The sequence below is a fragment of the Lontra canadensis genome, unplaced genomic scaffold (assembly GCF_010015895.1).
Source record: "Lontra canadensis isolate GAN:19392208 unplaced genomic scaffold, GSC_riverotter_1.0 scaffold60, whole genome shotgun sequence".
NCBI lineage: Eukaryota > Metazoa > Chordata > Mammalia > Carnivora > Mustelidae > Lontra > Lontra canadensis.
The window spans coordinates 5,197,033-5,218,991 of NW_022631054.1; the positions used below are offsets into that span (position 1 = coordinate 5,197,033).

Consider the following 21,959-nt stretch of genomic DNA (forward strand, 5'->3'; position numbering starts at 1 on the left):
CCTATAAATAGCCTCATGTCAGTCCAAGCAAGTCTTACTGCCAAACTGAGCTTGGGCCAAACTTGCAAAAAAAATTTTTCAGTCTTTGGAGCTTTTAGGACTTCAGAACTACTGATAAGGGAATGAAGATGGCAGTTAAGGACATGGCCTGACATAGCTACATACATCAGAAAGGAATAGAGTGTATGTATGTGCACATATAAAACAGGCTTATAAATATACCTATACATTTTACAGACATTTACGTACACACATTGGAGAGCCTGGAAGGGGAGAAACCAAAGCGTCGACAGTTGTCATTTCTCCGTGGTAGGACTTCGTTTACTTTTTGCTTATATGCACTTTCCAAGTTAGCTACGATGTGTATTTTTTTTTTAAGATTTTATTTATTTATTTATTTGACAGACAGAGATCACAGGTAGGCAGAGAGGCAGGCAGAGAGAGAGGGAGAAGCAAGCTCCCCGCCGAGCAGAGAGCCCGATGCGGGGCTCGATCCCAGGACCCTGGGATCATGACCTGAGCCAAAGGCAGAGGCTTTAACCCACTGAGCCACCCAGGTGCCCCTACGATGTGTATTTTATTTATATACGTCTATCACAGGCTTTGAAATCAAAGACCCAGATTCCATTTTGGACTCTGCCACTCATTAGCTCTATGACTTTGGGCAAGTCACTAACTTCTAGTCACTAACTTCAAGTCACTAACTTCTCTAAGCTTAGGCTCCTCCACTGACCAGAGATAACAGTGTATCTGCCCTCTATGGTTGCCATCTTCTCTTCCTATGGTTAACTGGAGCCTCTCCCTCCCTGCAACGCCAAAAGGAGCTCTAGAAGCCAAACCAGACCTATTGAAAGCCTGATCTTCAAAACCAAGACAGGAGACAAGGTCTCAATGCCAACGTCTTGTGGCCAGGCCTATCACTGACCTGGGGTGGGGGCTTTTTTCTCAAACAGGACATCACAGGAGGAAAAAACAGTAAATTCAAACCCAAATCCAAGTACCAGACTTCTTTCCAGAATTGTCTGTGAGGCAGCAACATTCTTTCTTTCTTTTCTTTCTTTCTTCTTTTTCCCCAGCAACATTATTTCTTAATTTGGTTGCCCCTTCTATCTCCCCCTCTTGCTCCATTTCCTCCTACAAGTCCCCTACTTATCTGGAGGTACTCCCCAAGGTCTAGACCAGCACAGTCCGACAGAACTTCCCGCGATGGCAGAAATGTTCTGCAACTTCACTGCCTGAAACAATAGCCACTAGCCACACTGAAACACTTGAATGTTCGTAGAGCGAATGAGAAACTGGAATTTTATCTTATTTACCTAAATGAAATGTAAATAGCCACGTGTGGCCACCAGAGAGAGTCGTGCAGATGGTCGCACTCCTTCTCTTCCACGAGAATCCTCAATTATCACAGTCCACTCCAAACGGAGCTGTCCAGCTCTGCCTGAGCGCAGTCCTGTCACCGTCTACATCTCTACCCGGTGTCCTATGTTGATCCGTCCCAGGGAAAGCTGTCATTGGACTGCTCGACCCTCTCTCCCTGAGCTCTCCCTTGTCACCTGCACCTGCCCTGTCCTCGCCAGCCTGGTGCGGATACAATCCTGCCATCCACTCAACCCTCTCGCTCAACCCTCTCACTGGGCCCCCAGAGCCGATGGCCTCGTTCCTAAGGCTGCCTTCTCCCAGGCCAACCTCTCCTCAACTTGTTACCGCAAGAGTCTCCCATTACAGGATCTTCTCCCTTCTCCCTATCCAGCTTTGTGTCTGGAGGTGGCCAGACTGAACTATGGTTTCCTGTCTCCCTGCTCCAAAGCTTTCAGCGCTGCACTGCTACCTGCAGGTTAAGATACAAACTGGTTGAACTAGCAGATGAGGCCCTTTGCAAATTGGCCCTCCTCCCCAGCTCACAGCTCCACCACTTAGAAACAGCCCCATCAAAACAGCCACAATGGCCAGGTTCAGCGGCCAGGTTCACTGTGTAAGCCACCCTCACACCTGCCTCTAAGGGGAAGCCCCTCTCCCTCATGAGGCCCACTCCCACTGCCATGCTAGTCCCCGGTATCATTTCTCCGACTTCTTGAGACCTTCTTGTTCATAGAACTTGTGTGGCCCTCTAAGAGAAATTAGAGTGTTTGGGGAAAGAAGTCTTAGGCTTTGGAATAAAACAGCCCTGGCTTTGTCACTGACTCCATTCATTACCTTGTATGAAACCTCAAGCAAATTACTTAATTTGTTTCCCTATTTGCAAAATGCAGATGACACCACTGAACTTTCAGAGAAGCCAAAGGAATAACCAAATGAAATCTAAGTGGGTCAAGAGCCTAGCACAAAGTTTGGTACACAGCAGACGAGCAGGAACAGTTAGTGCTTTTCCCTCTCCCACTTGCCCCCACAACACTCCTAACCCCCCACTGCCCTGATCATAAAGCCTACCATTGATCAAGTACCCTCTAATTGCCATGGATTCTCCTAAGTGCTTCTCTGTTATTTCCAATTATTGGCTTCTTTTTGCAAATAAGGATACTGAGGCCCACAGTAGAAAGCAGACACACCCAAGGACACAGAACCAAGCCAGTAAATGGCACAAGTGACATTAAAGCAAGCACGAGCACAACATCTTCGATGAAACTGTCAACTTGCAGAGTTAAGTTCTCTGTGAGTCTGTCTGGATAACAAAGCAAAAGTACTACTATGGTGTCCACCGGGTGTGTGGGTGTGTGGCTGTCAGTGCTGGGTGGAGGCCATGCCCTACCCTTGCTGAGCATCTACCAGACAGGTCTGGGAGGACCCTTCCTATCTTCTCAGCTACTGGCCTTCGCATTCCTTTTCCAGCACACTAGAAGAACCAGCAAAACCATGGGAGAAAAATACCTCATGATTCAAACTGTCAGCAGTGAGTGAGCTGGTTCAGTGCTTATCAGTGACACTGCACTGTGTACACAGGGGGCCATGCCGTGCACTGTCGCAGCCTACAACGGCAACACGTAGTGGCAAGGGATACACTCAGCTGGGGTGCCTGGGTGGCTCAGTAGGTTAAGCCTCTGCCTTCGGCTCAGGTGGTGGTCTCAGGGTCCTGGGATTGAACCCTGCTGAGCAGGGAGCCTGCATCCCCCCCTGCCTCTCTGCCTACTTGTGATCTCTCTCCTGTCTAATAAATAAATAAAATCCTAAAAAAAAAAAGAGAGAGAGAGAGAGACACACTCAACTGACAGGAAGATAAACAGATCCAGATCCAACTACCCAGAATCCAAGTCAAGGCTGTGTTAATGATGACAGTGATAGTACCACTATCATGAATGATATTAATAGCGAATACTTAGGGCTTACTACATGCCAGGCATGGCTTTAAATGCTCTCCATTTATTTAATCTTCACAGCTACTCCAGCAGTAAGTGCTATTATTATCTGCACTTTACAGACCAGAAAGTAAATACAAAGATCTTCAGTAACTCGCCCCAGAACACAGAAATAATAAATGGCACAGCCAGGAGTCAAACCCAGGGAATGTGGGTCCAGGGTTTGTGCTTTTAACCAGTAAACTATATTAACTATCAGAAAAACGTGAAGTTCAGAAAACATTTCTGGCAAAAGAAACAATTTCAGTACAACGATATGGCATTATGGTATCCTCAGAAAAAAGGAATAATAAGTAGGATAAACAAGTAGAAAGGAAAAATTCTGTTTCAGAAGCTTTAGGGAAAATGAAAGGATGAGGGCTCAAGCATTAGATTCAAACTGACAGCTGGAGTTCTGTTCTCAACTCTGTCACTGACCGGTGAGTGACCACAGGCATGTTACCTACCCTCTCCGAACCTCAATCTCTCCGTCTGAGAAATGGATATCCTCTTACTGTACTTTTATGGCACAGTGTGAGACCCACAGACCCATAGTAAGCACTTAATAAATGGTAACTGCTAATAATAATAGTTCACATACATTTTTATGAACAAATTTTTATTTTAAAGGATTTGTTAGTAATACATATATACTAGTAATATATAGCCAAAGTGTTAAGACTTTGAATGCCATGTAGAGCTTGGATTTTACTCTATGATAAATGGGAGCTAGGGGGCGCCTGGCTGGCTATTGGAAGAGTAGGCGACTCCTGATCTTGGGGTCGTGAATTTGAGCCCCACGTGGGGCATGGAGTCTATTTAAAACAAAAACAAAAACAAAACAAAACAAAACAAAACAAAGGTGGGAGGAGCTATGTAAATAGTGCACAATGCAGGAAATCCTGGAGAAAAGCCTGTAACACAGCGCACCTAGCATTACAAACAATGCAAAGAATCAATTTTTCCTATTTCAGCCTAGCCACCACCCAAACAGTTCTGTTACTTTCTTAAAAGTTGAATAACTATGCTTCTTCATTTTCTCTTCTTTTCTTTTCTTCCTTTAGAGATCTCTAAAAACATATCCTGTGTCCTGCAAACCGACAAGCCCTGGATTCAAGCTCCAATCTGCACCCTGTGCAAATCCGACTTGGGTTGTCAAGCAAGGGCTAACCATGACCAGTTCAGCTTTCTTTCTTTCTTTTCTTTCTTTTTTTTTTTTTTTTAAATATTTTACTTATTTATTTGACAGAGAGATAGAGAGCACAAGTAGGCAGAGCCGCAGGCAGAGGGAGAGAGAGACCAGGCTCCCCCACTGAGCAGGGAGGTCTTGGGATCGTGACCTGAGCCAAAGGCAGATGCCTAACTGAATGAGCCACCCAGGCGCCCCCCAGTTCAGCTTTCAAGGAGGAAGACTCCAGTGCAACCACTTCACAGCAATAGGTTATAGTGGTGACAGACCACTAGACAGATGACGTAACTTTTTCCCTCCAGGCTTTCCCTTCCCTGGACCTCTGTGAACTGTCTGGGTCCCGCCATACAGCTAAAAGAGAAGTGGCAAGACCAAACCAGGAAGGGAGGGAAGAGGAGTTCAGAGCATGCTCAGAGAGGAAGGGGGCAGGAGCTGCTCACGTGACTAAGCACTTCGGGGGATAAACTGCCTGGGTCGCTATAGCTCAAAGTCACAGACATTTTTTGAGTACCTACTGATGTGCAAGGCTGAATCTGGCTGGCATTTGGGGGCGGGGGGGATGCAAAAATGCTAACAACAGCAAGTTCAAGCTTGTACAAATGTAGCTGAACGAGCAGTCAACAAAGATGAAAACGCAAAGGGCTTTATCCAAAAACTATAAGCAGTCAAGTTTGAAGAAGAGGAAATGAAGGTGAACTGGGGCAGATAAGACTAGATAAGATAAGAGGGGGCTAAAGCCAGGCTGTGCAGGACTTGAACAGCCATGTGGACACGAGGAAGTGGCAAAACACTCAAGTTCACATACAAAATAGTAGGGTACGATAAGAGTTTAAGGAGATCCCTATGGAGAAGAAGGCTTAAGGTTAGGAAGGCTTATAAGGAAGCCACTGGGTTTATTCAGGTAAGATGCTACTTATATGAACTATGGGACTTTAAATTTTTTTTCAATTTTCAAAAAATTTTTAATTGCAGAAGACAAATGGATAGAATGTGGTTATTAGGAGAGGAGAGGGAAGAGTCCAGGATGACTGAGGTTTTTAGTGACTGTATTAACAGAAAAGAAACTGGAGGGAGGACAGAAGAAAGATGATGAGTGGTTACCTGGAAGAAACCAGCCTAGGATAGGCCCTGAAGAGAGCAGCCAGTTTCTAAGCTCTGGGAAGTGCGCTTTGCAATTCCTGAATGAGTTTCCCAAAAGGAAGCACCTCTAAATAATTCAGAGTTTCTCTCCCTCCCTCTTCCTCTGACTCTATCCTCAAATAAATAAATATTTATAAGTAAATAAATAAAGGGACGCCTGAGTGTCTCAGTTGGTAAAGCACCTAACTTTGGCTCAGGTCATGATCTTGGGGTCCCAGGATTGAGCCCCGCATCGGGCTCTCTACGCAACGGGGAGTCTGCTTCTCCCTCTCCCTCTGCCTGCTGCTCCCCTGCTCATGCTCTCTCTGTGTCAAATAAATAAACAAAATCTTTAAATAAATAACTAAATAATTCAGAGGTGAATTCAGGAGACTAACATTTACTCTCCTTGTATAGATGGAAGAAAGGAAAGTCAAGAGACACAGCTAATATTATACCAAGGTGAAATAAGGAAAATAAAAATTAAAATATCCAGGCCAGGGGTGCCTGGATGGCTCAGTGGGTTAAGACTCTGCCTTCGGCTCGGGTCATGATCTCGGGGTCCAGGGATTGAGCCCCGCATTGGGCTCTCTGCTCAGCGGAGAGCCTGCTTCACCCCTCTCTCTCTGTCTGCCTCTCTGCCTACTTGTGATCTCTGTGTGTCAAATAAATAAATAAAATCTTAAATATATATATATATATATATATATATATATATATATCCAGGCCACTTAGCCACACACTTTGTTCAAATCCTCATCATTCATCCAGCTTCGGCTAGCCTAAGCATCATCACTGGTAAAGCCTACAAATTTGTTACAGTATATTTTAAGCAGCAAAGAAAACATGCAAGTCAGCTAACTTCTATGTTCCAACACTGTCTTCCCTCTAATAAATATTGATGCCTCTCTTCCTGAACCTTCCGTCCCTGAGGAATTTTCTGTGCAGAGCTCTACTTCTAAGTGAATGTTTGTGGGTCACTTCTCTTGCTCTAGACTCCCACTGTAGAATTCCAACAGAAACTGTTTTCTGAGGGAAAGAAAAGTAGGGGTGGGGGTGGGGGGCTCTCCTGTTCTAGAAAGGAACACAAGGTTAAATGGGACAAAGAGGGAAAATAGAGAAGGGAACAACAAAAGGAGGAAGAAAAAGAAGCACAGTTCTCTTTTGTTTAAAGAAACAAGGTGATTCAAACTCATTTGCTTAGAAGCCAGTGGAGCTTCCCACAAAGGCACAGACAGAGAGAGAGGATGGGCGATATTCCCACCTGCAGAAACATCTAAGAGAATTCCTTTTCTCCATGCTAAAAGGATATGTTGGTCACAGAAATTTTACTTACTGAAAGAGAGGGGTTGGGGTGAGCGAACTGACCATCCCAGGGGTTATTTTTCCAACATTCTCTCTGGTTTCTACCCTAGTGATCTAGGTTACCCTTTAGGCTTGCCCTGAGATATAAATAGCATTCATTTCCTTTCTCAGGCCAGACAGACTTTAATGCTTTGTTTCCTGGGTCCAGGGGAAAAAATACTCACAGCACATCTCATTTGCAATCCGAGTTACTACAAAGCTGCCTCACTTTGAATCAACCATGGAAATAAAAAAACCACTTCAAAAGACCAAAATTTGTTTGTTATTACCACTTTGTTAAATCAGCCCAGAAGAGCCCCTATGGGACTTCTGAGTGGTTCTTTCCCTTTTAGCGCATACCTTAGAATCTTCCAGAACACAGCTCTGGGTCTTTGCATGTGCCCAGGATGAAATGCAGGTGAATGTTTTACAGGACAGTGATGAGTGCAGAGGCCTATGCAGGATCCCCCAAGGAGCTTTCTGGATAAAACCACCTTCACTTGCTGGATAGGACTAAGAAGGCATTTGTCCTTATTTCTTTTTAAGAAAAAGCTCCATCGAGAACAAATAAGTGAAGCAAAAATGTCCCCACCTGTGATGGCTGCTTGTCTGAGGCCAGTGCAGTTTCTTAGCCCAAGAGAATCAGATGAACAGGCTACCACTCCACCTGCAGCCCACATTGCAGCATCCCATCTGTCAGACCCCTCGGTTAGACCGTCAGCTCCTTGAGGGAGCCCTGTTTCTTCTGAAGTGCCTCCTGAGTAGCATTTTTAAAGCAGCCTTTTGCCTCGGGTTGGTTCCTCAGGCTATCAGGAAGTGGGTCTTTTGATCATATGCATGTTGTTAGAATCCAATCCACTACCTGTTTCCCTTGGGGCCCCAGCTATCCAGAACATCCAGAGGAGGCCCAAAGAGGGACTCTCCTCTGAGGCCGGAGCAACTCTGGAAACAGAGACGAGAGATAGAACTAGGGGCTTGGTGCTCTCTCTTACCAATCTTACCATGAGCAACTTAGCAATTAATCACATAACTCCACTTACTGTAGGTACAAAGATGGAGCCAAGTCATTTTACACCAAAAATAAAACCAAAACCTTGACCATAATTCCTCACCAGCATGTGACTAGGTTTTGTTTTGTGAATGGAAACGAAAGATTCTGAGATCCCTGCACATTTATCACCCATGGGTGGACAAGCCGCCTTCAGAGCTGTCCGGACTTCTCCTGGAAGACCTCTCTCCACTTAGGGAATGAAGCACTCCAGCAACCTGGCGCTGGCCAAGAACACACGACCCACCCCCTTCCGTGGCCACTGGGCCTGTTCTCAGTTGTAGGCTCTCACCAGCCCCAGCACCACAGTCCAGAATGTCATGGGAACTGAAGCAACAGCCCTCTCAAGAGCAGTAGTTCAAGTGAGACGAGATAAGCCCAAGAAAGATGCAAACTGTCGGCACCCTCAGGTGCCTCAACTGCGCCTGGTAGCAGCTGCAATGATGGAAAAGCATACGCACTAAGGAAGTCCTTTGCTCACCCAATTTCCTCTCATTTTACAAACTTTGTGCAACATGCTATCCCCACCCTCCTTGCCCCAGCCCCTCATAGTTTCCAAGCCTTATAAGAGCAAGTGGAGTGCTGGCCACACTTACACAGCTACTTGACAGGCTCTTCATCTTTCCCAAATGGCTGAGAAAAGGGGCACGAATGGGTACCAGTGGTCATGCCAGAGCTCACACGTAACTGGTGCCGCATGGGCACACCCAGGAGAAAAACATACCAGAGGGCCCTTGCAGAAAATCCAGGAGCTGGACAGAAAATCCAGGTCTGCAGGTCCTCCCAAAGCACCAGACTGACACACACTTCAGCCCTGGGCCTCTCGCTTTCCAAAAGACTACCTCCTGCTCAACAATTGGCCTTTTGTGCTGCACAACATTCCCCAGTAAGGGCTCAGTTTAAAGAATCTAGTCCCTTTCACCTGTAACCTCATCCTGGCCTCCAGTCCCAGGGTAGGCAGGACTCTCTCAGACTCCAGATGTGTGCACACCCCCACCTATCACCCCCATCTATCTTCGGGCGGGCCGACAGGAGAGCAGGGAAGCCCCAATACACAAACCCTTCCTCGCCCAAAGGAAGGCTCCGTCATGGCGAGCGCACCCCCAACACAAGCCAAACACGCAAGGTCAGAATGGAGAAACAGAGGCTCAGAGAGGGGCAGCGACCGGCCCCAGGTCAGACAGCGAGTCAGGAACGGAGCTTTACTACAACCCCAGCCTCCGGATCCCTGAGTACCACACAGCCATCTGCCTGCCCTCAACCATGCGGGCGAATAATAATATCCCCACGGAACTTCAGTCCCAGCGTCCCCGCCTCCGAAGGGCCAGGACCTTGGTCTTTGCCCCGTGCGTCCACCGGCCAAACCGCAGACCGTGCGCGCCCGAGGCCCGGGCCCGTCGCCCCTCCCCGCCCCGAGCCCCAGCCCAGCTACCCACAGCCCGCCAAAGACCTGCAGAGTCGCAGTCTCGAGAGCCGGCGGCGGCGGACATTTCCCTGCCTGCTTCTTCAAGCTCTTCATCACGCCGCCCGCACCGCCCCACCCGCTCCGCCCCCAGAGGGGCCCACCCCGCTTGTCACCTCCGCCAATCGAAGGCCGATCTTTTCCATAGCCCCGCCCCTAAACAGAAAAAAAGTGCCCGCCCGTAGCCGCACCTCCTCCAATCCCTACCAGCCGTTTCGAGACGGATACCTGCCTCCGCCAATTCCGGCGAACCGCGGCGCGGTACCTGGAGGCGAGTTCCAACCGAGTGGCGTCGGCGGCTCGGACTCCGGCCGGGTGCACCTGTATCGAGACAGCCACAGGAACTCAGGATCTGGAGTCGCAGGGTCGAAACCTGTGGCGGGAAAATGGAGGGAATGCTGAGCCATGGGCTTGAAGGGCCTGTTCCGCCTCTGCATGACTGTATGCCGGTGAGCAAGTCGCTCAGCCTCCCGGGAGGGTCCCTAAGCCCGCTTCCCCGCGCACTCGGTGCGTTTCAGATTCAAATGCAATAATAAATGTGAAAACAAAAGAAACCTTCCAGGCTAGACCCGCGCCACTATGTGCCAATGCCTGCGCTTCCCTTTGTGTTACTCCTTATCCTCACAACTAACTTCAGGAGGTAGGGAACTACTACGCCATGGCAGCTGAGCTCAGAGACCTTAAGTCTAAGGTCAGGCAGTGGGAATTCAAATAGCTGTCAGTAGTAGGGAGCGGGGTAGGGTGCTTTAATGGCCCATAATCTCCCTCAGCGACTTGTAAACTACTCCAAATAAACACACACTCTAAGTGAAAGCAGCGTGCTTGCTCTGGGACATGGCTTCAAGACAAGTCCTCTCAATGACAAGCCTTCTGGTTCCCGCTTAACCAGACTGCCACTCCTTCCTAGAAAGTCTTGAGTGGTTCTGCCTCTCACTCAAACCCAGTTCTGTCTCAGCCCCAGATGCTTTTGGTCTCCTATGCTCTTTTGCCTGGTCTTGTAAAACTGCACAAACCTGACCAAACTGAATTGGATTTGCAAGAGCATCATAACCGAAGAAATTTGGGTTCCAGGCCCCAGTGTGGCACCGCCAGACACAGCTTTTAAATACTTTTCAGCATTTACATACTGTTAGCCCATCCTGGGCCTCATCTGATCCTCACAAAACTCTTGGAGTAGTAGGGAAGGGAGGTTCATATCATCACTGTACAAATGATAAAGTCAAGGCCTAAAGAAATAAAACATACTGTTCACATTCACGACTAGGAAGTAGCAGAACTGGGATCTGAACTGAAATCTCTGGACCCCATGGGCATGAGTTAGAACCTGGGGTTGCAAATCTCATCATAGTACTTCAATCGATGAATGAGCTTGGGTAAGTTACTTACCTTCTCTATGTCAGTTTACTCATCTGTAAAACAGGGTATCTACTCTTTAGCATTGCTCAAAAGAAAGAACAGGAGAACATGGTTGGTGTGCATTGTCTAGATGTCTAGAAAAATATCTGGGACATAGTAGGTGTTCATTTCATTAGCTGCTTCTTTTCCCTAGCGGTGGTTTCTTGACCAAGGTAGTTCCACTCCCTGGCCTTTTGTGCTGCACATTATCCACCAAGGACTGGGTGGAGAAAACCTATCTCCTTTCACCTTTCACCTCATACCTCATCATGGACTCCAGTCCCATTACCTGTAAAATGCAAGGCTTGGGCTTATAGACAGACACCCAAGAGCCTTCAGCAGTGAGAGTCCCCTCTTCTCTGGGCCCCTCCCTGAGGAAGTCCACATGGGACGACTGCTCAAAGAATTAGATTCAGTGCAGGTTCCTGCTGGTTGTCCCAAGTGTGGGCCCCAGAAAGCAGAACAGGGAAGACAGCCAATAGACACACACTTAAGCCTTAAAGAGGGAAGTCATCCTCAACTCCTCCCTCTCTTTCCATCTTCACGCCAGCCTCAATTTCTGTTCTTGCATTCAGCATATATCCATGAAGGATCTACCAAGTGCCAAGCACTGTTCCAAACACTGGGGGTAAAGTTGTGAACACAACTCAAACTCACCCCCCGCCCCCCGGGGGAACCTTCATCCCCTTCAGTTTGAACGCTCCAGTGCACACTTTGCTCCCTGTCCCAATTACCAGGCTCTAGCCTAAGCCTCAGTTTTGTTAGTTTGGTTTTTTTTTTTCTTTTAAGATTTATTTATGGGGGGGGGGGAGGGAAAGAGGGGGAGAGAATCTGAAGCAGTCTCCCTGCTGAGCGTGGAGCCCAACATGGAGCTTGATCCCCCAACCCTGAGATCATGACCAGAGTTGAAATGAACATCCAGGCACTCAACTGACTGAGCTATCAGGCGCCCCTCCCAGCGTAAGTTTTTTACTCCTGAACCCATGCAGTACACTTCCGTTGACCTCCCTGCTCTCCCCTTCAGCACCAGTTTTCCAGCAAATGGGCACATTTTCCTACATGCAAATCCTACCTTGCCATTCCTTTGTTTAAAACTCCTACAGCGGGTGCCTGGGTGGCTCAGTGGGTTAAGCCGCTGCCTTCGGCTCAGGTCGTGATCTCAGGGTCTTGGGATCGAGTCCCGCATCAGGCTCTCTGCTCAGCAGGGAGCCTGCTTCCCTCTCTCTCTCTCTCTGCCTGCCTCTCTGTCTACTTGTGATCTCTCTCTGTCAAATCAATAAATAAAATCTTTAAAAAAAAAAAAAATAAATAAAAAAAATAAAAAATAAAAAAAAATAAAACTCCTACAGCGCCCCACAAGCTGTAGGGCAAAGTCCAAGGTCTTTGCTGGTTGGTTAAAACCCTTCCCTGAGCTGTCTGTGTTGGCCTCTCCTGGCTCAGCTTCCTCCATACCCTCCTACCCCACATTTGATACCACCCAACAACCTTCTCTTCCCTCAGACAACCCTTTCCCCCTTGTTGCCTGCCTGGAAAAACCTCATTCGTCTTTCCGCTCTCAGCTTACACATCACCTCCCCCCACAAAGTTTTTCTTCATGGATCTGTTCATATGGGATAGGATGGCGTGAGCTTAGGAAGCACTCGTAAAAGATTCTGCATCAAAACACAAGAGCTCAGGGCACCTAGGTGGCTCAGTACGTTAAGTGTCTGACTTGGGTCATGATCTCAGGGTCATGGGATCGGGCCCCACATGGAGCCCTGCATCAGGCTTTGTGCTCAGCGGGGAGTTGGCTGCCCCTTGTCCCTCTACCTCTGCTCCTCCTTTCCCCCTGCTCGTGCTCTCTTTCTGTCTCTCTCAAATAAATAAAATCTTGAAAACAAACAAACAAACAAACAAGCAAACAAAACCCATAAAGAGCTCAAGCTCTGGAGAAGACTTTCTAGTCTTGTCTAATCCTGGCTCCATGGTTTACCAGCTGTGACCTAAGACACCCTCTCTGAGCCTCAGGTGCCCAATCTGTAAAATGGGGGCATTGCTAAGACGTAGCTTGTAACGCAGCGGTAAGGAAAATGGTGTAATGCATGAAAAGGTCCTAGAGCAGGGTCAAACACATGCGTCAACAGTGAATGTTGGCTAAGTTATGGACCCTCTCATACAGAAGGATGAAATGGTTTCTGAGCTCCTACTGTGTACTGGGCACTCTCACATGTGTTATGCTATTTAATTCTCACACTCCATGAGGGAGATATTCTTGACATACACAAGTCTACAAGTCAAGGTTCAGACAGGTAAGGTGGTTTGCCCCAAGTTACACACAGCTAGGGATCAGCAAAGATAGGTTTCAAAGGCAAGGGGCTGTGTAGCTTCAAGGTCCGTGCTCTTTGCTATTAACTATTATTACCCCTCCTACAGGCTCCATAGGACAATGGATAGCGGACTAGACTTCTATTACCCCTCCTACATCTACTACTGATAATCGTAAGATGAGTTATCCATATTAGTTGAAGCTTTGGAGACAAATTTCCGCTCGTAGGGTAAACTTTAAACCCCTTAATCAGGGGCGCACCTGGGTGGCTCAGTGGGTTGAGGCCTCTGCCTTCGGGTTGGGTCATGGTCCCAGGGTTCTGGGATTGAGCCCCACATTGGGCTCTCTGCTCAGCGGGGAGCCTGCTTCCTCCTCTCTCTGTGCCTGCCTCTCTGCCTACTTGTGGTCTCTGTCTGTCAAATAAGTAAATAAAATCTTAAAAAAAAAACAAAAAACCTTAACCAGGCATTCAAGGCTCTGTAATTTTGTTTCTACTTCCTTTTCCTATGTATGCCAGGTTGCACCCAAAGCCAGTCTCCTGGGGCACCTGGGTGGCTCAGTGGGTTGAGCCTCTGCCTTCTGCTCAGGTCATGATCTCAAGGTCCTGGGATCGAGCTCCACATTGGGCTCCTTGTTCAGCAGGGAACCTGCTTCCCCCACCCCCCCGGCCCTTGCCCGCCTCTCTGCCTACTTGTGATCTCTCTCTCTGTCAAATAAATAAATAAAATCTTAAAAAAAAAAAAAAGCCAGTCTCCTTCCTGGCGTACCATGTAGCTAAGTTGGAACCTCCTGGACGGTCAGTGTCCATGGTGAGACCATGATGGAAGGAAGGCGTTCCCCACCGCATTCCCCACCCCATTCCCACAGAGACAAGGTGTTGGCTGGAGAGGAAACAAGTAACAGTATTGGGTAACACCTAAGGCCAGCACCTGGTGGCTGGGTTTTGCATGTTCTGTGGCTAATCCTCTGTTCTGCACAAACTCTCCTTTCCCTGCCTGGCTGAAATCCTGCTCTAAACAAATTTTTCCCCAGAAGCCACTAACCTCTCACTGCTAAGCCAAAACTAGACTTGTTCCTCAGCTGCAGTGGGAGAGAGAGCAGGGTTCAAGGGCAGGAGAGCCCACGTACCCGACCTCTCTTTGTTCCAGCTGTGGTTGCCAGAGAGAGGGAAGATGGGTCTCTAGAAGCTTCTGGCCTACCAACTTGTAAGAGATTCTGCATCAGAATCACAGACTGCCCTGTGCAGCCCTGCCCAGAGCCAGGAGGACAAAGAGAACTGTGCTGGATGTAAATCTCGGGTCTGGAAATGGGAAACCAGAAATGCAAACACGTGTTTGGTTCGTGGCCTGAGGGCACTCTGGCCTCCTGCCAGCAGCTTTGAGAAGGCGCAGAAACTGGGGAGTATGGGGCCAAAGGGTGGAAAGTCAACTGGCAGCAGGTAGGTCAGTGTCCAGCCAACGCCCCCACCCCACCCCAGAGAACCTGGGGTCTTACCTACCTGGACAGGCCCTGGCAACTTCTTGGAGGAACATCCTGGTGTGTGAACCGAAGGGCAGCAGGAATACGAGGCTGAGCTCTGCCGTGTCCAACTGGACGGTCACATCTGAGCCTACACAGAGGAGGTGGGAATTGAGCCCTTGGCCTCCAGGAACCAAGCGCTAAGGCTGGAGGCCCCAGAATGGAAGAGAATCAGTCCCCCAAGATCCCAAATCTCCTTCGGCCTGTAAGCAGTTCACCCATACAAAGTTACTTAATTTCTCTGGGCCTCTGTTACCTCGTCCATAAACTAGGGATGACAACAGTAATAACCTCACAGAGTTGTGAGGAAAGCAGCCTATGATGCCTGTGAAGCTCCTAGCACAGTGCCTGGCACAAGAAAACCAGGGATTAGATGTTCATTCCTGTTGTTCTTACCACCGCCCCCACTACTGCAGTCTAGCCAAGGAGACGAGCATTAAACAGATTCACCAGCGATAATTAAATCACTGTGAGTGCCACAGACCGGAGAAGATGAGAAAAAGGAATGGGTATGCGTGAGGCTCAGACAGTTTCAGGGGGCTCAACACAAGCTTCCTGGAAAAAGCCCAGTGTAGACTGAAGCCCCGAAGGATGAGTTGGCTAAGTGAAAGGAGGTGTGGGGTCTTTCAGGAAGAGGGAACAGCATGGGCAGGGGCTCGGCGGGGTGGTGGTGGTGGTGGTGTCATGTTCATGGTGATGGAAGCCATCCAGAGGATTCCAAGCACAGCAAGGAGGAGGAAAATGGTGGAAGCCGGGCCAGAGAGTGGGTGGGCCTGATCCTGCAGCGTCCTGCTTGCCACAGGAAGGACATCACCATGCTCTTACTTCACACCATTCTTCTCTCTGCAGCTCCTCTACCCCCTGTCCCAGCTGGGACTCACGCTGAAAGGACCACTCACCAAGAATGTAGAGTTCGCCATCTGGGGACACTGTGGGGAGGGAAAGGCAAAGGCCCTTAGCCATTGAGCACCCTAGCCCCTGCAAGGGCAGACATGACCCAGGGACCCAGAGGAGAGGGATTCATACCGCCCAGCCCCTGTGGCACCTTCTTCCAGCGTAAAATCCCGTGAGACTGGCACTATCTGGTCCAAAGAGACATCGTCCCCCGTAATGGCCATCCTCCGGTGCATATACAGGAAGAGACTAAGGGCAGGAAGCAGCAGTGAAGACGGGGCTCCCTAGCTGTCCCTTAAGCCTCGCATGCTCACATTCCCTCCTTGGTCCCTAGGGTCGTGCTGGTGGTGCCCAGCGATGCATAGTCCTCATGCCTTCTCTGTCCTTGGTGCCCATCAGAGACCACCATTCTATGGATAGGTCCTCAAAGCTGAACATGTCTCATCTGGGGGACGTCCCTGCTTTGTGAGTAAAACACATGCGTGATCTAGCCATTGCCTGTGACAGCAACAGTACAACTTCAGCCGCCCCCTTCCCTCTCTGACCACAGTTTTGCTATCTGCAAAGTGAGGGTGGCAGATTAGAAAATGTCTCATGCCTCTCCCTCCTGGCTCTGAGACCGTGAGGCTCACTTTCTGGCTCTGAGACCTTTGATAAGAAGTCTTCATTCTCTCTCTGCTTCTGTGTAATATGTAGGCATTAGTTGCAACATTTACTGGGTACTTTCTGTGTCCTTCACAGGGTCTGAAACATGTTACGTGTTACTAACCCACTCTAACCTTTAATCTGGACAAACTGAGGGACAGAGTTTGCTTGCTCCAGATCATGGGGCTCAGGGGCGTGGGTGGCTCATTCGATTAGGCGTCCGACTCTTGATGTTGTGACCCTGAGCCCCATGAGATAGAGACCTGAGTCGGGCTCCATGTTGTGGAGCCTGCTTGAGATGCTCTCTTGCCCTCTCCCTCTGCCCCTCTCCCATCCCACTGGCTCGCATGCTCTCTCCCTAAAACAAAAAGAAAAAAAAGTCACATGGCTCAGAAGTAATAAAACCTGGATTTGAATCCAGGCAGAAAGACCATGCAGCTCAAGATCTGGGCAAGTACACGAAGTCATCTGTGTGTGAGGCGTTCCTTCATCAGACTGTTGAGGATTTTATAAGCTAATACACATGAAGGGCTTAGAATATAACGTTCAAACAATATTAAGTATCATTAGTATAATTAATCTCGAAGACTTAAGACTGGGCCCCAGAGGGATGGCTGAAGTCCAGCTGGAGGGTATGGTCAAGGATAACCCTGAGGCCTGACAGGCAAGGACCAAACCCCTCACTTACGCATATTCCTGGCCACCTTGTTTCGGGCGGTGACGCACGAGTCCCAGGAGGCGGCTCTGTCTGCTGTCTCCCTCACACAGCACACCTTGTAGTGCCTGCTGCGTAAGGTCAAGGGAAACCAAAACGAAACCCGAGGCCAGGCCTCTGCCAGCCCAGCCAGCCCAGCCCACCTTCCCTGCCCTTCCATCGCTCACCCAGATTCGCTGTGTGACCTTGGGCAAGTTACTTCACTTCTCTGATTCTTCCTCATCTGTGATGTGGGGACTGATAACCCCCAATTAACAGTAGGTTGGGAGGATAACAGAGTATTTAAAGCACGGGGCAGAGTCCAGGACTGAGCAAGTACTTAGTAAATACTGGTTTCCTTCTCCCCGATGGCAGAGAGAAGAAGGAGAACAGACAGATACATAGACAGGTCCGTTCCACTGCCCAGGGTCAGGGTGAGTGCCAGGGCTGGGAGCTCCGTGCTGGGAAGGATATGATGATGCAGTATTCCCCCTCAGCCAGGGTCTCCTGGATCGCCACAGACTGGTCCATGCTGGGCCCTGCTGGGCAGACACACCCTGGAGAGCAGCAGATAGGAGCCCTCTTTGGTCAACATGTTACCCAGGAGGTGATGGAGCTGCCTCAGAAGGCTGGGGGGCAGGGAAGAGGGGTCCTTGTAAAGAGAGAGGGTAGAGGAGGCCTGACCATCCTCTTCCTCCTCCTTAGATGGGCCTTTTAGTTTCCAGGGGGAGGGGTCATCCCTTTGGCCCTGGAGGGATGTACAATTTGTTGTACCACCCTTTGTCTGGAAGGGCATTCAGTTGTTTCTGAGTGGGGTCCGGTCAACTTGTTGGAAGGTGGGTGCCTTGTCCCCTTATTGGAGAAGGAGACACAGTCCCACTGCCCCTGGGATAGGGCTCTGTCTCCCTTTGTAGGGAGCAGTAGTAGTCCTCTCTGGGAGGCACCTCTCTGGGAGGTGTCCATGGTGTGTCTGCCTGGGTTTGGGGGGAAATGTCCTATTCCCAGGAAGGGAGGTGTCTTATCCTGGACAAGGACCCCAGTCCTGTTCCTCTTTCCTTGGAGACAGGAAAAAACATCCCATTGCTCCTTGGTCCTCCGACCCGCCCAGCAGGCCTCATTGCATCAGCCACAGGGGGGTGTCCAGTAGTGACAGCCACAGGACAAGGGTCTCAGCCCTCAGTTTGCCCACTCCCTCCTGCCCAGCTCTGCCCTGGCCTCGCCGCTCCGCATCTGCTCCCAGCCCCCTGCCATTTTCACCTACCTCTTGAGCTGTCACCGCTGGGTACGTGGGACACTGCGGCCCTGGCTGGCGAGGGACTACGTTTCCCAGTAGCATTTGCGCCACAAGCTGGTCAGCCAGCCTGCAAGTCCCAGCATGCCCGCACCAATCACAGGGGTGCTGGTGGGGGGAGGGTTCCCCCCCCCCCCGGGGCTCCCCCTCACCTCCACTCCCCACCCCCTTTAACTCCTTAGGTTCTGGGCTATGCTGGGTTCCCGGTTCCGGAAGGTTTTCTTAATGACTGCTCTAACCTCTACCCCGGCCCTCTAAGTCTTGGGGCCAGAGCTCCCCGCCCAGGGCCGGGAAGGAAGACAGCCACGTCTGCCTTAAGGGAAAAAAAGAATGCATTTTCACTTTCTCCTCTATCCCGTCCTCAACTCCTCTCTTCGCCGCTGGCCAGCTCTGGCCTCGACTGGAACGGTTTCTCCCCACAGAACTACCTTGTCCTAGCTTGAAGAACAGCACTGTTGAAGAACCATCGCCTCAGTTTCCCAGGTGGAGAAACTGAAGATCAGAGAGGTTAAACAGCGTGACCAAGGCCCTGCAGCTAGCAAGTGGCAAAACTGGGCTCAGCTAAAGTCTCGCTCCAGCTTCCATGCATTGACCCTGCCACACACCGCCCTGCCCTCCCTTCTCCCTTTGTGCGCGACGTCTGTGCGTGACGTGCGCGTGACGTGCGCGTGACGTGCGCGTGACGTGCGCGTGACGTGCGCGTGACGGGACGCCTAGTCCTGCCTGCCTCATGGGACTGCTGGAAGACAATGGATGTGAGTGGCCTTTGTAAAGGGGTTACCCTGTTCCCGGCACTGCCAGGAAGAGACCCAGAGACCCAATCCTCCTCCTTCTCCTTCTCCCTCTCCCCCACCTCTGGGAGGAGAGAGGACTTAGAAGGGAGTCCCTCAGCTCTCAAGACAGCCTATTACTCTCCAGCCTCCTCTCCTGATTTATGCTCTTTCTCCTTTTGGGCCTTGATTTCTGCATCTAGGATAAGGAGTTTCCCCTAGATGGAAAAAAGGGGCCAGCTCCGATATGGGAGTCCAGGACGAGTCTCTCACCGTGTTGGCTATGTCACTGTAAGCTGAAAGCTTCCTGAGGAGAGGGCTATGTCTTTTCCATATCACCCAGTGCGGTTTCTGGCACAGTTGGCCCGCAGACTGTGTTTACTGAGTCAGGGAATTAATGCATTGTCCTAATGAATACATCTTCTCTTAAGCTTTGACCCAAACGAAGGGGTCAGTCCTGGGGAAGGAGTGGCCACTGTGACCTCAAACCAGTGCCCCCTTCTCTTTCACTAAGCTGGGAGTTGCTGCCCTAATGGCCAGTCCAACTCTACACATGGAAACAGCTTCAAGAAACAGATGGCTCCTTCTTCCCAATCTCCTTTTGCCAGAAATCCACAACTCAAATGGACCTCAGGTTTATTTGAATTTGATTTCAAAGTTACGTGGGGGATGAGGAGAAAGTGAATTGATTCAGACCCTTAGGGATAAAGGGGGTGGGGTCACCAGGAAAGTAGGGGAACCCCAATTCCTCCCCACTCTTAATGACAAAAGCTAGGGAGGAAGGTCTGGGAAAAGTGGATGGGGCCAGACTTTGGTGTCCTCCCATTAGATGGGGGTCAGGAGAGAGGTTCTGTTTTTCCAGAGGAACCCCAGCCTCTCCCTGGGACTGGCGCTGAGGCCCTGACCCCTTGGAATGCACCAAGTTCAGGCCCAGGCCTTGGGAGGGAGAAGTGAGGATCCTGGAACCCAGGCTGTGGACTCCATCAATCCTTTTCACTAAAGATATAGCTGCAGTTATCCGAGCTGGGGTGGGACTGGGGGCTTGCAGGGACTATGGGGTCTTTTTAGCTGCTGCTCCCGGGTTCTGCTGGGTCCAGCTAGAGGAGTGGGAAGGGAGCAAGGCAGAGTGGAGGAGCAGCAGCATGGACCCAGCCATGGCCCAGCGCAGGGGGCTCCTAGTGAAGATTCCCATCCAGTTGGAGGCAGTTGCCTGGGGCTGAGGCTTGGCAGCACCCCTCCTACCAGGGCTGAGCCACAACCCTGGGACCCTTCAGGTGTCCCTGCCTTGCAGCTTGGCTGTAGCCCACAGAATGGCTTAAGCTGGACCAGTTCAGCTGCAAGAAGAGATGAGACCATTTATACTCCACTTGCCCCTGGTCCCCACTCACCGAGGCAGAAAGTGCTAAGTAGATCATGCGCTGAGCAGAACCTCCCTGGTCCCCGAGCTCCCTCCCCACAAGGTCAACCAGCCAGGCCCCAGAGAACATACAGGGTGAGCAGAAACAAGGAAGCCTGCCATGGAGACTTGGAAAATCCCAGCTGCTGCTCTGGATTTAGTATAACTCAGAGCTGAGAGGGACAAGCATGCTGGACCCCAGGCAGCCTAGCCCCCAGCAGGTCTAGCTCCAGCCAGATTCTTCAGCTGCTGACCTCCTCTGTGCAAGCAGGAGGAGAAGGGCACAGTTCTGAGGGAGGACAGCCCCTCAATCTTTGGAGTACTCCCAGTGTTCACTGCACAACCATCCAAGCCCTCAGGGCCCAGGGTCACAGCTTTCTGCCCTTGGAAGAAGTCCCTCCCTTGCAGGAGAAGGTGGCACATGTTTTCCCCTGCAAGAGAAGGTGAAGGCAGGCTGAGGGGCTGGGAACTCCATTCGGGCTGAACAGGGCGTGAATGCTGCACAGAAGCAAGGAGACTCATGTGTCTGTCCATTGGTCTGAGCCCTGACTCTTTTCCTGGCCTCTGCCTCCCAGAGCAGGCAGGTGTGAAGGGGGCTCCTTTCCCTAGTGGGAAGCAGCTTGTCCCTGGAATGGTCAAGTGGCCTAGGCCTGGAAGCCCAGCAGGGCTGTCTAGGGAAGTGTTGAGATACCTCCGCTGCAGCGGAGTATGGTGGTAACTGCTTTTCGAAGTCCCAGCCCCCACCCCAGAAATGGCTTACATTTGGGAGGGGGGCAGTCACAACCGGCAGCTCCCCACTGTGCTGCCAGCTTGGACCAGCTTCCACAGAGCTTGTGGGAAGGGGAGTGCTGGTGGGGAGAGGGGGAAGGAGGGGCTGGGCGGGGGAAGCTGGAGGGGGTGGAGCCCCAAAGGTACAAAGCTCAGACTTGGGGAGTGGTGAGGAGAGTAGATTCCAAAGGTAAGGAAGGGTCAGCCTGGCCAGGATTAGAGGTTAGGGTGTTGATGGAGGCTGAGGGTTGGTGAAAACTGAGCTCAGACTCAAGGGCTTTTCAAAGAGTGGGGTTCAGAGTTGGGGGCTCATAGGTGGGCAAGGCTCAGAGCTCAAGGGGCCAATGAGAGAAGTCAGAGCAGAGGCAATGGCTCTGGCCCCAGGCTGGTGGGGCTGCTCTGCTGAGGCTGGCTCAGAAAGTACCACGCCCTGTGGGCTGCCACTGCGGGCCCGGCACAGAGCAAGGGCCTGGGCTGGCAGCCTGCTGTTCGCCCAGCAGGCAAGGGCTAGGACTGGTTTCATTTCCCCCATAACTGAGGTTGCACTGGGCTGCCTATGTAGTGGGCAACACTGAGTCGAATCAGCTGGAAGAAGAGAGTGTGGGGATTCTGGGAGGAATAGGGACGCCTAGTCCTGGACCAAGCTCAACCCCCTGTCCCAACCCCAGTCCTGGACCAAGCTCAACCCCCTGCCCCAACCCCAGCAACCCACTCCTCTTCTTCCTGTCAGCATCTCTCTCCCAGCGCCTTACCACTGCATGCAGGGTCAGCAGCAGCGCAGCCCCGCCC

General features: G+C 50.5%; 1 protein-coding gene across 2 annotated transcripts in view; it reads right to left on the reverse strand.

Moving 5' to 3' along the window:
- INPP5B (inositol polyphosphate-5-phosphatase B) overlaps positions 1 to 18,287 on the reverse strand; it is a 47,442-nt gene extending 29,155 nt beyond the window's left edge. Inside the window, exons 1-6 of one of the 2 annotated variants that reach the window (XM_032877315.1) lie at positions 18,207 to 18,287; positions 17,420 to 17,502; positions 16,940 to 17,034; positions 15,612 to 15,641; positions 14,693 to 14,803; positions 9,727 to 9,867 (exon numbers count right to left, since the gene is read on the reverse strand). In XM_032877315.1, the coding sequence (XP_032733206.1) occupies positions 9,727 to 9,867; positions 14,693 to 14,803; positions 15,612 to 15,641; positions 16,940 to 17,034; positions 17,420 to 17,502; positions 18,207 to 18,281 (535 nt within the window). In that variant the 5' untranslated portion in view covers positions 18,282 to 18,287. Of the gene's footprint in view, positions 1 to 9,482; positions 9,530 to 9,726; positions 9,868 to 14,692; positions 14,804 to 15,611; positions 15,642 to 16,939; positions 17,035 to 17,419; positions 17,503 to 18,206 lie in introns of those variants that run through there. The other variant, XM_032877313.1, reaches the window with a different exon arrangement.
- Between the last annotated feature and the right edge of the window lie 3,672 nt (positions 18,288 to 21,959).